This window comes from Sorghum bicolor, chromosome 3, assembly GCF_000003195.3.
Source record: "Sorghum bicolor cultivar BTx623 chromosome 3, Sorghum_bicolor_NCBIv3, whole genome shotgun sequence".
Taxonomy (NCBI): Eukaryota; Viridiplantae; Streptophyta; class Magnoliopsida; order Poales; family Poaceae; genus Sorghum; species Sorghum bicolor.
The window spans coordinates 38,762,956-38,779,059 of NC_012872.2; the positions used below are offsets into that span (position 1 = coordinate 38,762,956).

The 16,104-nt window shown below is 44.9% G+C and overlaps 1 protein-coding gene across 3 annotated transcripts in view; it reads right to left on the reverse strand.

The window, feature by feature from the left end:
* LOC8069596 (tetratricopeptide repeat protein 5) overlaps positions 6,110 to 16,104 on the reverse strand; it is a 44,058-nt gene continuing 34,063 nt past the window's right edge. For 2 of the 3 annotated variants that reach the window (XM_021457596.1, XM_002457869.2), the window contains 2 exons: positions 7,891 to 7,962; positions 6,110 to 6,708 (listed from right to left, as the gene is read on the reverse strand). In XM_021457596.1, the coding sequence (XP_021313271.1) occupies positions 6,660 to 6,708; positions 7,891 to 7,962 (121 nt within the window). In that variant the 3' untranslated portion in view covers positions 6,110 to 6,659. The remainder of the gene's footprint in view (positions 6,709 to 7,890; positions 7,963 to 16,104) is intronic. The other variant, XM_021457595.1, reaches the window with a different exon arrangement.

The window sequence follows — 16,104 nt, forward strand, 5'->3', positions numbered from 1 at the left end:
TATAAAGTTGTGTGGAGTCATCACGATGATAGAGATGCCACCTGGGAAACCGAGGATTCTCTAAAGGAAGTTTACACAAAATTTCATAAGAAATGGTTGGTAACTCAAAATCTCGGGATGAGCATGCACTAAGACTCATAAATCATGCATGAGCATTTTCATAAAGCATGGGCATGAGCATTTCATCATATGTGCATAATTGAATTAAATTTGATTTTATGTACATGTTTTAAATAGATTTAATTATGCTAAAATATCATACTTGCTTTAAAACTTGTTTGTGATGCCCAAACTTGGTTGGTTTATGTTTTAGATGAATTAAGAATAATTTTATGAAATTTTTGGAGCTCTAGAAATTGAGAAATTGATTTTATTTCAAAAATCCCCAAAATGAATTTATTTAAACCAAGAACTAGTTTTAATTTGTAATTCAAATTCTAATTGGAATTTTGAGTTGCATCTTAAAGAAAAGTTGTAGAGAATTTTATTTTGAAAAACTTTTGTTCTTGGGGCAAACTCTAAAAATGCTTTTAGATTGATCAAAACAGAATTTCAAAACAATTGAGAAAAGAAATGAAAAAAAGAAAAGGGGATTGGGGTGCCAGCGGGCCGCCGCCTCGCTTCTGGCCCAACGGCCGAAGCCAGTCCAGCCCTCGCGCACAATCCCTCCCTCTCCCAGCGCCCGCGCCACGTGGCGGACATGCGCGACGACAGCGCCATGCCGACGGCCAGCCGGGGCTACCAAGAGCGCTAGTGCACTCGCCTCCTCCTCGCTCAGAAGAGCTCACTCCCGTCTCCTCTCCCGCTCCCTCACCCTCGCTCTGAGCTTGCCAGCGCCGCCGTCGCCATTGGGGCTCTCGATCTCTGCCTCGGCCGTTCCTCTCCGACGAGCCAGCCATTCTTTGATTCCTCCCTCCTCGAGCTCCACTTCCACTTCACCGTCCTCAAACGAGCCTCCGAGTGCCTTTTCGCGCCCGGTAAGAACCTCCACCGCCCTTGTTGTCTTCTCTAACGAGCGCGCCGCCTTGGCTCACGTGGCCAGCAAGCTGCCGTGCCTCTCCCTTCCTCTATTCTGGCACACCGCGTTTGCCTTGGCCTCGCCTAACTCCCGCTCGCCTTTGTTTGCGCTCTACTGGGCCGAAAGGGCGGGTTCCATGTCGAGCAGAGCTGCCGCTCCGCCATGGCCAGCGATGAGCTCGTCCTGAGCTAGCTCCGGTGAGTTAGGGGGTCCATCGTGTTCCCCTCGTGACGTAGAACGTTTTGGGATGCTTGGTTCGCCGAGGGAGTCCATCGGCGGTGAGCTCCGGCTCGTCGGAGGTCTCCCCCTCCCTGCGGTGACTGACGGGTGGGACCCTGTGGCCCACCTATCTGTCGCTCGCGTGGCAGGCGATGCACTGCACCGGGTGCACTTAGCCAAAGTCGGCCGATATTGAATTCCGATTTAAAGAAAATAACTTCTAGAAAATGATTTAAAGCTTGTTAAATTCATAACTTGAGTTCTAGGGCTTCAAAAATAGTGAAACAAATTTTGACATGATCTATGAATAAAAATCTGCAGTTTGGTACCACTACATGTTATGTTTGAATATCGTTTCTGTGTAGATTTATTTAATACATATAAATGATGTTTCTTAGAAAATGCACACAAAATAGAATATGTCTCAGAAAAATATGATTCTTTTTTACTAACTTTGCATGATTTTGTAGTTGCTGGGAAAAATAAGGAACACAATATTTACTGTATTAATTAATTTCTATTGTTTTAAATGCTTACATGGCAGTAGTTTATGATTTTTAATAAATAATCTGATCATGCATATAACCTGGAAATTTTTGTGAGCCTTTCTTATGTTAGTAATTTAGAAAAATATGAAATCTGTTGTTTGACACTTTTGGATGAGTAGGGTAATTTTCCCTTAATTGTATTAATAAACTTGTGAATTTTGTGTGGGCCATGTTACTTGCCCAAATGCTATGAAATTTGGTGGTAGACTTCATATATGATCTGTGTCATGCTGTAATTTTTGTAGAATTTATTGAGTTACAGGAATACATGCTACTGTTGTAAGCCTAATAAATAATAAATAATTAAATCCTTGCTATGCATAAAATAGATAGGGTAAAGTATGTTTGGTTTATCTTTGAAGCACTATGATAGCTTGCTGGTTTAGTAGTAGCTTGTAGATGAGAATCTAATAGATGGCTTGTCTAGGTCACATGTTCTTGGATGATGTTGACTATTTAGTAGTAGTAGTTCCTTGTTTCATCTATCACGACTCTTCCTTGTCGGAGAGGAAGTATGCACTTACTCCGTAAAAAGCATATCATAATCATCTTGCCTTCACTTGCATACTACTGCACCTCGAACATCCTGCACCTCCGCTTATTTGTGCATGTGCATCATACAGGCTCATAGGAGAACGAGGTAGAGCCCGAGGAGCAGGACGAGACCCGGGTGCAGGGACTTCTGGAGGGACACGAGCCAGAAGAAGAGCTGCAGAAGTGCCCCGATCATAGGCCTAGCACCTTCGAGAGAGGCAAGCCCCGGAGCATCCCAAGTCTCCCTAATTTCCGCTAACTTACTTTGTTATATCAAGATGGTTTACTTTGTTGCATTAAGTTATAGGAGTTGTTTGACACCGTTGATGCATAGTTATTCTTGAATTTATCACCTGTCTACCTACGTTGTCCTAAGTAGTATAGGCCCGGGGTCTATGCTTAGCTTGCCTAGCACGGTAGAAGTCGGATGATTTCTTGTCACCTACGAGATATAGGTGGATACCAAAATGGTTTAGGTGTTTGATGCTATCATGGGAAGTAACCAAGTGTAGGAATGAAACTGAGATCGGGCAAGGTCTTATGGGGGTGTTGGACCATAGTGCCCTTGCCTGTGTCGATTAAAGACCGATCGTTGATGGCCCTCTTGTCATGTTGAACGCATGCCCCACACTTAACTGGAAGGATAAGTCGTTACGACCATGAAGCCTGAACACTATCCGAGCCAGAATCAAGCTGCCATGTGTTGTATTGGTTATGGTTAAGGAGAATGACGAGGGTGTGGCACGCAACCTTGGTATACCTTGGATACCTCAGTCGCCGGAACGGTCCTCAGGTACTGGCGGTGCCTGCCGAATCCACGAATTGATCTTGGATAGTGTAATACGGTGACCTGTAGCTACTTGATCAGTGAGTGTGGTTTGTGTGGGGAATAACTCGCCACCTGATCAGAAATCTATTCGAATCGCCATCGCTCCTGGATGGTGAGCACTTGACTTGAGCTTCGTCCTCGTAGTAAGGACTGTGGAACACTCTGGTTATGTGATGTGATGAAAGGTGAATGCTATATGATGTGGTACTATCATATTGAAACAACTATTTGCAATATGGTAGGTAATGATACTTAAACTGAGCTAAATAAAAGCAAGAGGTTTCATATATAACTTTTTAGATGGGTTAAGCTTTTATGCAAAAGGGTGTCTAGCTATCCCACCATACAGCCTTCATGATCCTTGAGAGTCTTTTATTTCTAGTTTATGACGGGTAAGTCTAGGTGAGTACAATCTCGTACTCAGGGTTCTTCATGATCCTTCAAAGTTTTTTATTTCTAGTTTATGACGGGTAAGTCTAGCTGAGTACATTCTCGTACTCAGGGTTCTATTCCCATGTTGTTTTGTAGATGTGCAGATGTATTACAGTTATTGCATCAGTTGCTTGTACCCAGCAATGGGTAATGACTAGACCAAGAGCAATGGTCACACTACTTGATTCTTTGGTACTCCGTCGTGGTGAATCGCCCACAACCACTCACAAGCTTGACACGAGCCACGCCCATAAGAACATCGAGCGGTCTTCGTGCCTCCATTCACCACCGAACCGTCTAGGTGATGGCAATCACCAAGAGTAACAAGCAAAGAACTCTCACTTAACCCAAACAAGGCACTAGAGAGTGGTGGATGCACACTTGAACTCTTGGAGAAGAATTATCTCAAGAAATCACTCAATTCTCAATCTTCTCTAGGCTCTTGCTTCTCTCTTGCACCACAAGGTGTTTCTTAGCTAAACAAATGGGCAAGATACCTCTCTTGGACGAGGTGGAGGAGTATAAATACTCCCCATCAAGTCCAAGGGCCGGCCACTCGAATTCCAAATAAAATGAGTGCACCAGACACGCTTGATGTTGCACCGGACGCACTCTACAGAGTGTCCGGTGCAACTGCAACGGCTAGTTGTACTTGCAAAACTTCCTCACACCGGACGCTCCTTCGATTGTCCGATGTCTCACTTAGGTCTCGTCCGGTGAGAAATAGTTTTGCAACCCTCTCTAGGTAAGGGACCGGACGTACCCGTAGGGTCCGATGCGTGCGTCCGGTGCCTAACCCTAAGCACTTGGCGCGCGGGCTCAACTCCAGCATACACCGGACGCGCCAACAGTCACACTGTAGCGTCCGGTGCCAGCATCCGGTGCTCCTAAAACATCAACACTTCGTCGAATCGTGAACTTTCCAAAATGAAGTTTGATTCTCTCGAACTAAGGACTTTCTCAGAGCTGCCTAGTGCTAGATTTATCAAGTGTGCACCACACCTAAACCTAAAGCCTTGTCTAGGTCAAGCCACCCCTTCAATGCCCCTCTTAATAGTACGATTAAAGGAAAAGCAAAGTCCTAAACTACTCTAAGTGCCCTTCAACTCCAAAAGGCACTTAGACCTAGTCTAGTCTTAACGATGTCCAACAATCCTTTGAAAACCTAAACAATTTCCATCATCAAGTGGGCATGAACATCCTAGTCCATCGATCACCATTACAATGACCTAACACAAATGACTTTGCCGATGCAAAACACACGTTAGTCATAGTAATCAACATTGTCATTAATAACCGAAACTCATTAGGGGCCTAGATGCTTTCATTCAGTTATATTTTTCCCAAAGAAAGGCATGGTATAAAAGTCTATAGTAGGGATATGGTTAAGATAACATGACTGTATAATAATCCGAAGTTCATGACAAGGGTAAGATAGGATACATATTGGATAGTGTGACACACACTCAAGTCAATCTCAAGGATAAAGATAAAAGAAAGAACAAAAGAATATTCCTAAACTAGAGCGGCTTAACTTGTATAGCTATGCTAAGATTAGCATATCATACAAATACATGAATTTCTAAGGGTAGATATCCTAAGTTAAGATAGCTTAGGTCACTAGAGGCTCACTTCAGGCATCGACTTATACCTAGTCTACCAAGTACCTCCACGTATGGCTCTACGCCGTATCCGAACGTGGGAGGTTAAAAGAGATCGATAAAGCTGTCACCATCTACCGTCTTCTCCTCAACCGTGGGATATGAGGCAAACGAAGAGCCCCTAGCATAGACACCACGTCTATGCTATCGACTACTACTCTAATGTCGGCTGAGAACATTTGTCTTTATTAGAAGTCCTCTACCATGGCTATGTTTAGTTCCACAACAAAAAAATTGCGTTACACTGTAGCACTTTCGTTTGTTTGTGATAATTATTGTCCAACCATGGACTAACTAGGCTCAAAAGATTCGTCTCGTCAATTTCGACCAAATTGTGTAATTAGTTTTTATTTTTATCAATATTTAATACTCCATGCATATGTCTAAAGATTTGATGTGACGAGGAATCTTGAAAAATTTTGGGTGTAAGTAAACAAGGCCTATAACATCCACCGTGGGGACGGATGACGAACCCGCAAGAATATAATGACCAAAACTAATCTTAAAGTAGAACTAACTATGTCAATTTAGGTCTTGATCTAAACATATATGTATGAAAGATTAAGCATAAAGATCTATGTGCATAAGAACTTAGCTCTAATTTCATAACATAACTATATTGATATGATAAGAACAAGAACATAGAACTCTTCATATTGATCATACCAAGATTCCTTCTAGATGTTCAAGCTCTCCAATGAAGCTTCTTGCCTTGCTCTAAAACTAAAATGAGATACAAGTAGAGAGAGACTTTTGAATTCTTCTCATTCCGTGTTAGATGGTATGTTTGTTAATAGAGTTGTGAGAAGGGTGTGCTTTCAGAAACAAACTAAAGCATTGTTTGGTTGCGCATGTATTCATCTCAATCGACATGTGAAGTGGATTGCAGTAAAATTAAACTAAGTTCCAGTTCAATGCACTCCAACATATATGGATTCAAGTTGATACACATATATCCGAACAAGGCCTGACGAAAATTGGACAGATTGAGAAAGAAACAAGCCACTAGGCCTGGTTACCGTGTTCCCAACTATTCCTTAGACATTTTAACATTGCACTCTACATTTACAGAATAGTACACATGATATGCCCAGCTGCCCACCATATTGACGTCGCACAGTTCCCTGATAAAAACTTGCTGAATGGTTTTCCTCTAATAGTCTAATAAACAGCAAACACAAAATACTGGCTACCAACTTCAAACTAAAGCACTAGCAGATTGCATAAAACGGTGTGCTCAGCACATTTCATGCCAGTGTTAACCTTTTGGGGCATAGAGCAATGCAAGCTAGTGGCCACGTGTCCACAACATGTCCAATATGATAGGTATCAAAATCCAATTTTCACCGCTCACGATCTGTTGTGTGCATGGATTGATGCCCGTGCAACATGATGAGGTGCGGGAGCTCTCTCGTTAATTAGAATTTGTTCTGGAAAGTCCACCCGTATTGATTTGAACTGATAGTGCTGCAGGTATCAAATAAAGAATAAGTAAACTGAAAATATACGTTGTACATTAACAATTAATAGGTTGTCATTATAAACATAACTGATCCATAAAATCAAGGGAACCAGTAATGTCAACCTTTTCAATAACCACAAACTTCTTGATCTGATTATAACATAATATTTTAGTGTTTAAGATGTTAATTTAGGGGGGGGGGATCTAAATTACTCTCTGCAAGCTGTCCTGATAGTTGGTCTAATTACCTCGTAACAAGATTTGTATTTTTGTTTCATCAAGTACAAATTGAGTTTCAAATCTTGTGGGATGATGGTGGATATCATATGTTATGTTAAAAGAAAATACATTATGAATTATTCACAATTTTTTTTGTACAATTTTGTATCTCTCGGGTAACTTATTATTAAATGTCCTAACCCATCACAATATCCTAACCCATCGATATAATGATGAAAACTTTATGATGTATTTTTAACATGAACCATGATATTCTTTGTAACCTCAGAAGATTTGAAATTAAAACTCAACTTGTATTCGGAGAACAAAATAACCTTGCTAAGCGTAAATTAGACTAACAGAAATAGTTGGGGTAATAAATCGAACCAAATGTTAGTTCAGTAGGTTATCTGGAGATAAGCGAACCAAATGTTAATTCTAAGGATTATGTAGATAATGACTACATTAACAAGATTAGGTTTCACTTTTATAAGCTTTTATAAGATGCATTTCTATACACAGTAAAGAAAAGACTAATGGGCGAGTTCACTTGTTACTCTTTTATTTAATGCTTTAATTGTGATGGCAGAAATCTATACTAATCATTCATCATTTTATTTGATATAGTCTAATGGGCCAACTCTTCCCGTTGCTTTCCTATATTGGTCTGTAAACAAATGGATAGGCCACGAGTTGATCAGAGGTGGTAACATACCAACTGTTACCACAAAAGCTTTTGCATTAGAGACTGCAGATGTAAGGGTATATTTTTGAGAATACAAGTATCATCCTTAAGTTAAGATTAGTGAAATTAGTAATTTATAATCCGTACACAAGGGAGCATGAGTGAGATGGTGCAAGTTAAAATGTACCTAAACATATAATGTGCTATGTATACCATTAGCAATATGCTATCTGAGGTGATATAGTGTGATTGGAGGTAGAATACCATGATACAAAAGGTGTACCTTGTCTTTACATGATGCATCAAGGATTCTGTAGTATGGTTCAAATAATACCACTCGATCACCCTCTTTAATCTATAACAGATAAAACCTAAATTAGCATGTATTGCCAGCCAGTACAGAAGATACATTTATCTGAAAATGTATTTGCTAAGGCATAAGCTGCAAACTATTGCTACACAAAGAATACAACACAACAATTAAGTAGAGATATATCCAGCAGTTATAGGATTATATCTTTGGACCGGATAGGAACTTGATCCACATTGCAAATGTTATATTTAATGTTAATAATTTGTTAGTTCTGCATAGACCAGCTCTACTGCTACCATAGGCTCAATTTGTGGATGGTAGTCAAGTCATAGGCCAACCCCCTTGCACCTCTCCTTCCACCTCATAAAAAATATTTAATAAAAGCAAAACAATTTAGGAGATGCGAGGACAAGACTGCACAGAATGTGGAGGATTTGGTGTCTATAGCTACATATATTAAGTTCAAACGGGCGATGATTGCAGTTGTATTGAGTTCAATTACGAGATGATTGCAGATTTACATATTGTTTTCCCTAAAAATGAACTCTACTTAGTCCAATCTTTTTATGCTGCTGCAGCAGCTCTCAATTTCAGAGATGTGAAGCCAATCCTTATTCCTGCTCTTCAGAAGCTTGCTATTCCTAACAAGTGGCTGATATATTCATGTCATGAGAAAAATGCAACAATTACTCATCTCTTTTTAAACTGTGATAGCAAAAACTGTGGTCTGAGTAGTCAGAGATTGTAATGCCCTGAGTCCAAACAGCTCTTATCTACATGGTGAGTGAACCACAGTTCTATCAACTCACTTAAACTATCATCCTCGCTTCACCTGAGAAGGTTAACCTGAAGTAGACATGGACTCTAGAAGCCTAATTATATGCTAGTTTAACCACTCTCCCCAAACAATGTAGGACTAAACCTACCCACAATCTCACATAAACACATCCCAAGGTTCATCATAGGCCAAATTCAAGATGGATTGTATATCACATAATAATGTCGGCCCAACAAATCCACAACCAGGCAAACGATGACCCAGAAGTTCCCAACTGGCACACAAGCAACCATGCGCTTAGTGCTGAACCATGTGCCATGTCATGACCTTTACGATGCGCTTAGTGCTGAACCATGTGCCATGTCATGACCTATACGCTCCATGCACCCGATGTCCACGCCCTCGGCCCGCATGTGCTGCAAAAGTCACTCTAGTAAAATTCAGTGTTTTCAGGTTGTCCGATTAATCGCGATTAGTCGTCCTGGTCGGCCCCAAGTGTTCGATTAGGAGGTCCGACTCGACCAGCTCGACCAGAAAGCTGGTTGTCCGATTAGTCGACGATTAATCGCGAGTAGTCGTCCAACCAGGACATGGACGACCAGTTTGGTTACTCTGTTTTTGGGCCTGTTTAACCAGGACATAGACTTTAGTTATGTAATGTGCTGGTTGTGTGGCTGCTATGGTCTGCTAATGTTAGTTATTTGCTATTTTTTCTCGAATACGCAGGAGAATTGCGTATCATTGTATTAAAAGAAGAAAAAGGGAGTCATACAGAGACCCAAACACACACCCACACTCACAAACAGACTGACTGAAACTAATCGGCTATGACTGAGAAGGACGACCTGACCATAGACCTTCTACCCACCATCCCAAGCTGCGTGCAGGGACATCCCCTTAGCACCAGCTAAAGACCATAAAATGGTCTCCTCCCGAGCCAGGTTCAAAGCCGTAGACAATCTAGGGGTAGCGCCATTGAAGATGCAGTCATTATCGATGCTTCCAGATGGTCCAAGCACCTAGGATGATGAGGGAATTCAATCCTTTTCGTGCATCTTCACTTACTGTCAAGACCACCTTATCCCACCAGGCATCAAAGTAGGAATCGACTGGCTGCGGGGCAAGTGCTGCAAGACCGAAGCTATGTAGGGTGTCATGCCAGAAATGTCTTGCAAACACACATCCAATGAGAAGGTGCCGGATGTTCTCTTTCTCTTGATCACATAATAGGCACCGGTCTGGGTGAGGAAGACCTCGCCGAGCTAACCTGTCTGCTGTCCAACAGCGATTGAGAGCAACCAGCCACATGAAGAAGCGGCACTTAGGGGGCGCCCAAGATTTCCAAATGCGCTCATATGGGGCAAAACTGAGGGCTCCCTCAAAGAGCGCATCATAGGCAGATTTAGCAGTATATTCTCTTGAGGATGAAAGTCTCCAAATGTGCCTATCAGAGATCCCCTCCTGTAATACCACTCCTTCTAATAAATCCCATAGTTCAAAATATTCCAACAAGGCTTGCACTGATATTTCCCCTTGAATATCATCTAACCATTTATCCTCCTCAAGAGCAGCCATCAAAGTGCGTCTGCCTGCCCTTCTTTTGGAAACTAGGACATAAAGATTGGGTGCCAGATCTTGGATGCTTTTACCAGAGAACCATTTGTCCTTCCAAAAGAGGGTATTGGCTCCATCCTCAATTTCAGTAATAGTGGCCAGGGAGAGAAGGCATTGAACATCCTTGCTTACATGAAGTGGTAAACTTGCCCAGGGTTTATTAGGTTCAGATTTCTTGAGCCATGACCATCTTACTCTAAGTGCAGTTATTTGCTATTGCAGCAGTGCTGTTGTTAAGTTGAGTCAAGATCAAGACTGCATTAGTGTTGCTGCTTGAGTTGAGTCGAGATCAAGACTCCATTAGTGTTGCTGCTTGCTAATTATGGTAATCCAGGCTTCCAGCAGCAAGTCAGCAAAGAAATGGAGTTTGGGACATGAATATGGACCTCTGGACAGTGCAGAAAAGAGAGGAAAACAACTCCCATACATAAGTCACCAGCTAAACACTAATGCAGTCTTGATGCTTCCTTTATTGTGTATGATACAGTATATATAGAGAGGTATATATATAGGTATATATCCTGATATACATGGACGACCAGATGGACGACCAGGTTCGATTAACCGACCTGGTCGACGATTAATCATGATTAATCGTTTGGTCGGTCCCAGGTCGACCAGGTTCGACCAGCCGACCCGAAAACATTGGTACAATTTGTAACATCTGAGGCCAAACAACTCAAATCTACTCTGCATGAAGAGTAAACTACACACTTCCATCAATCTACTTGCAATTTCCTCACTGCTTTATGTAAAAGGTTTAACAAGAGGTAGGAGACAGACTCTAGAAGTCATATATGCTTGGTATAACCTACCCTCACCAAGCAAGGTGAGTCTAACCTCGTAATGTCAAATGAACACACTATAACACCCCAGCCTGTAGTAGTTGGCCCATATATAGTAGTAGTAGGTGGTCTTAATACCTTGCAAGTTTAGAAGGATTGACAACCAACTTATAATCATTGTCATTCCAAACGTAGAACCTCTTAACCCTTGTACACGAAGTGAGGATGTAACTGTAAGAAAGGTGTCATGCGTATGCGGGCCAATTCCATGTGAGGAGCTAGGCCATAAGAAGATTTTGGACACAGAATGACACTGCATACGCGATGCACCTCTCTTACACTTTTGTCCTTGCTTTGTGTAAAACAGTTAACTCAGAGATACACGTTTAGAGCAGCAAGGATTATCACCCTCACCCTCCTAAACTTCTAAGGTGGTATCAAACCCAACTATAACCATATATGGGCCAACTATTACAAGCTACTAATGGGCTAGGGTGTGCCTTAAGGGTTGTCTCCCTCGGCAACTCACCACATACGCAGCAGATGCCTAGAACCACCCCTCGGTACATAGTTGTGCAATTGCACCCCTAGCAACGTACTCCCTCTGTCCAAGAAAACATGCAACTATGTGTTGCGTGCCGGCAAAACTAGCTTATGTTTGACCAAATTTCTAGTGAATTCTATTCACATTTATGACTCCAAGTTAATTTATTAAGAAAATACATTTTGTAACTAATCTAATGGTATTTATTTGATATTATAAACAGTGATACTTTTTTTTATCTATAATTAATCAAACTTGACATACTAAACCATGACACTACTAGAACTGCATGTTTTTCTGGAAGGAGGGAGTACAATGCAACAAGCGCACATGCAGCGAGGGTTATGCTCTAACACCCGTGTCCAAAATCTACTTTAAGCCCAGCTCCTCATGCAAAGAACAGGCCCACACATAACATCTCTCTTACACTTTCAGCTTCGTTTCATGTAAAAGGGTTATCCAAAGGTGCTACATTTGCAACTGTTAGAATTAGGGTTTCATTCTTTGGGCCAACCCTAACCAGGGTGGCCATATAGTTATGGATACATGGGCCTCATGGGCCAAGCCACATGGGCCTGCATTACACAGCGCAGCGGAGTTTGCAGACTGAACACGAAAAGAAGTACAACACACGAGCCCCCCACAGACGCAACTAGCCACTGGTGATGTTGAGGCTGGAGCGGAACTCGGTGAAAGTCGAGGACGGGAGACCCTTGGTGAAGATATCGGCAAACTGGGAGGTGGTCGGGACATAGAGGACCCGAACATCGCCGATGGCGACCCAATCGTGGACGAAGTGTAGATCGATCTCCACATGCTTGGTCCTCTGGTGCTGAACCGGGTTGGTGGAGAGGTACACCGCACTGACGTTGTCGCAGTAGACCAGCGCGCTCCGGGAGAGAGGGCTATAGAGCTCGGCGAGGAGCTGCCAAAGCCAGGAAGCCTCAGCCATGCCGTTAGCAACGGCGCGGTACTCCGCCTCGGCACTGGAGCGGGAGACGACCTGCTGTCGCTTGGACGACCAGGACACCAGGTTGCCGCCTAAGAAGACGGCGTAGCCGAAGGTAGAGCGACGAGTGTCCGGGCACCCGGCCCAGTCGGCGTTAGTGTCGACGACCAGTTCGGTGGAGGACGACCGTCGGTGAAGGAGGAGACCGAAGTCGACGGTGCCAGGGAGGTAGCGAAGGATCCGCTTGAGAGTGGTGAGGTGTGGCTCCCAGGGATCATGCATATGGAGACATATCTACTGAACTGCATAGGTGATGTCCGGCCGGGTGAAGGTGAGGTACTGAAGTGCCCCAGCAAGACTCCGATATGCAGTGGAATCTGTCACTGGTGTACCCTCTGCCTCTGATAGCTTGCCCTGTGTCTCAACTGGAGTAGAGCAGAGCTTGCAGTCAGTCATCCCAGCTCTCTCCAGGATATCAAGAGTGTACTGCCGCTGGTGAAGGAGTAATCCAGCAGGGTGAGGCTCAACAGTGACTCCGAGGAAGTGATGTAGGGCACCCATATCCTTCATAGCAAACTCCTTTTTTTTCTCGAAAACGCAGGAGAGCTGCGCATCATTCTATTAAGAAGTGAAAGACACCCATACAACACACGTCCAGCACAAACACACACAAACACACACACATACCCCCCCACCCACACACACACCCCTGATCCTTGGGATGAATCGCGCCCGAGGCTAAGCTTCAAGAGGCGACCAGCAAAGGTTCAAGGATCCTAGCAATCTGAAAGGGGGGCAGTTAGGAGGGAAATACCTCTAGCCCCAGCCAACGACCATAATTTACGCTCATCTCTAGCAATGATCACAATTCTTCCAATATCAGGGGCTGCTTCATCAAAAACACACTGGAGGCAATGATCCGCCGAAGAAGTGACTCACTGGAGGCTATGAGGACAATGTCATCAACATAGAGCAGCAGGTATACAGTCTCAGCGCCATGGTGATAGATGAACAAAGAGGTATCTGACTTGGCCTCAAAAACCCCAGAGTCAGTAGGAAAGCAGCAAACCAATGGTTCCACGCCCGGGGGGCCTGCTTGAGGCCGTAGAGAGACTTGTTAAGCCGACACACCATGTCGGGATGAGAAGAGTCAACAAACCCCGCCGGCTGACTGTAGTAGACTGTCTCAGTGAGAACGCCATGTAGAAAGGCATTCTTCACATCTAGCTGATGCACGGGCCACCCGCGCGTGAGAGCCGACGAGATTACCGTGCGGACGGTGGCCGGCTTCACCATCAGGCTGAAGGTCTCGTCATAGTCCACACCGGGGCGCTGAGTAAAGCCCCGGAGAACCCAGCGAGCCTTGTACCGCTCAAGAGTGTCGTCAACCCGGCGCTTGTGGGTCCAGATCCACTTGTGGTGACGATGTTGGAGCCCGGTGGACGAGGGACCAGATCCCAAGTCTGGTTGTCGAGGAGAGCCGCGTACTCCTCTTCCATCGCTCGGCGCCAGCGAGGGTCCAGCAAAGCCTCGCGGACGGAAAAGGGTATCGGGGAGACCTGCGAGTCCACGGGCATCGCCGCAAGAGCCCGGAGCTGCAGGGTACCAGCTGTGTGTCGCGTCACCATTGGGTGAACATGACGCGGGTGTCAGTGAAGGAGCGGAGGGTGGTACACCGGCGTCACGACCCGGGTAGCTGGGGGCCTCGGCGGCGGGGTCGGTGTCGCCGGCGGGGAAGACGTCGCCGGTGGCATAGGTGACCTCGGCGAAGAGGGGGCCACCGGCGCCGACGAAGGCAGCGGCGCCAGCCAGGCACGTCGCTGGTAGACGCGCACCGGCTGGGCGAAGCGTGCCGGTGGGGCCGAAGTGGTAGACGCTGACCGGAGACCCACGCCGGGAGCACGTCGCTAGTAGACACGCACCAGCTGGGCGAAGCGTGCCGGTGGGGCCGGAGTCAGAGGTGCCGACCCAGGACCCATGTCGTGCGCAGGGGTCGGGCCGGAAGGTGACCCCTCGAGACACGGGCAGGGTAGAGGCCCCGAGGTGTCACGGGCGACAGGCAACGTAGCAGTACCTGCAGGAAACACCGGCAAAGGTGGCTCGACCACCGGGTCAGTAGGAAACACAGAGGAGAGGTCAAGCTCCGAGGTGGAAGCTGGAGTGGTAGTGGTGGAAAAGGGAAAGACAGACTCATCGAACACCACAAGGCGAGATATGAGGACGCGAGGAGAGGTAAGGTCGTAGCATCGGTACCCCTTGTGATCCGGAGAGTACCCAAGGAAAACACAGAGAGTCGAACGGGGAGCTAGCTTGTGAGGAGCGGTGGCGATGGTGTTCAGGTAACACGCACATAAGGCCGGACAAAAAACTCGTAACTCGCTAGCTCGCTCGACTCGCTCGTTAATAGCTCGGCTCGAGCTCGACTCGTTTTATAACGAGCCAGCTCGTTTTATAATGAGCCAGCTCGTTTTATAACGAGCCAGCTCGAGCCAGCTCGTGAGCTGCTCTTGAGCCATAACGAGCCAGTCAATTATCATACTAGCAACTAAAATTGTCTCGGCTACATGCCTAAATATTTCTCAATAGCTCGACCTAGCCCATTCATAAATCCCTAAATTTATCCATCAATGGATGATGCTTAAACTGTATGAGTATGACTATCATATAGCCACGGTCGTGAACGTAAAAATTGTTTGTTGAATTGTTAAAGCTATAAGTACTTTGTTTAGTTCATTTTAAGTATGCATGTGATGTATTTGTTGCTCGATTACTTTTATAAATTTATAGTCTCTTTGTACTATGTTTTTATGATTTGGCTCGCGAGCCAAACAAGCTGCTCGAGCTCACTAACGAGCCGAGCCAGCCTTCTAGCTCGTTTGTATAACGAGCTATAATGAGTCGAGCCATAACGAGCCGAGCTATAACGAGCCAAGCCACTAACGAGCCGAGCTGGTTTGATATCCAGCCCTACACGCACACCCAAAGACTCGAAGGTGATCGTAGCGAGGGTGGTACCGAAGAGAGCGTGGTGTGGTGTGGGAGCTGGACAGGCAGCGGAAGGAAGGCGGTTAAGGAGGTAAGTGGAGGTGTGCAAGCTCTCGGCCCAGAAGCGAGCAAGAAGCGAGGCCTGAAGGAGAAGAGTACGCATGGTGTCGTTGGTGGTGCGAATCTTGCGCTCAGCCTTGTCGTTTTGAGAGGAGGTATACAGGCAAGACATGCGCAACTGGACACCGTGAGAGAGAAAGAAGGCACGGGAGGTGGAGTTATCAAACTCCCGACCATTGTCACACTAGACAGCCTTGACGGTGAGGCCGAATTGTGTGGACACCCAAGCGAAAAAGTGGACAAGTGCGGGGAAAGCATCAGACTTTGCACGTAAAGGAAAAGTCTAGGAATAATGCGAATAATCATCAACCACCACAAGATAGTTTTTGTATCTAGAAATACTGATGACAGGAGATGTCCATAAGTCGCAATGTACAAGGTCAAAAATGTGGGCCGCTTGAAAAGAACT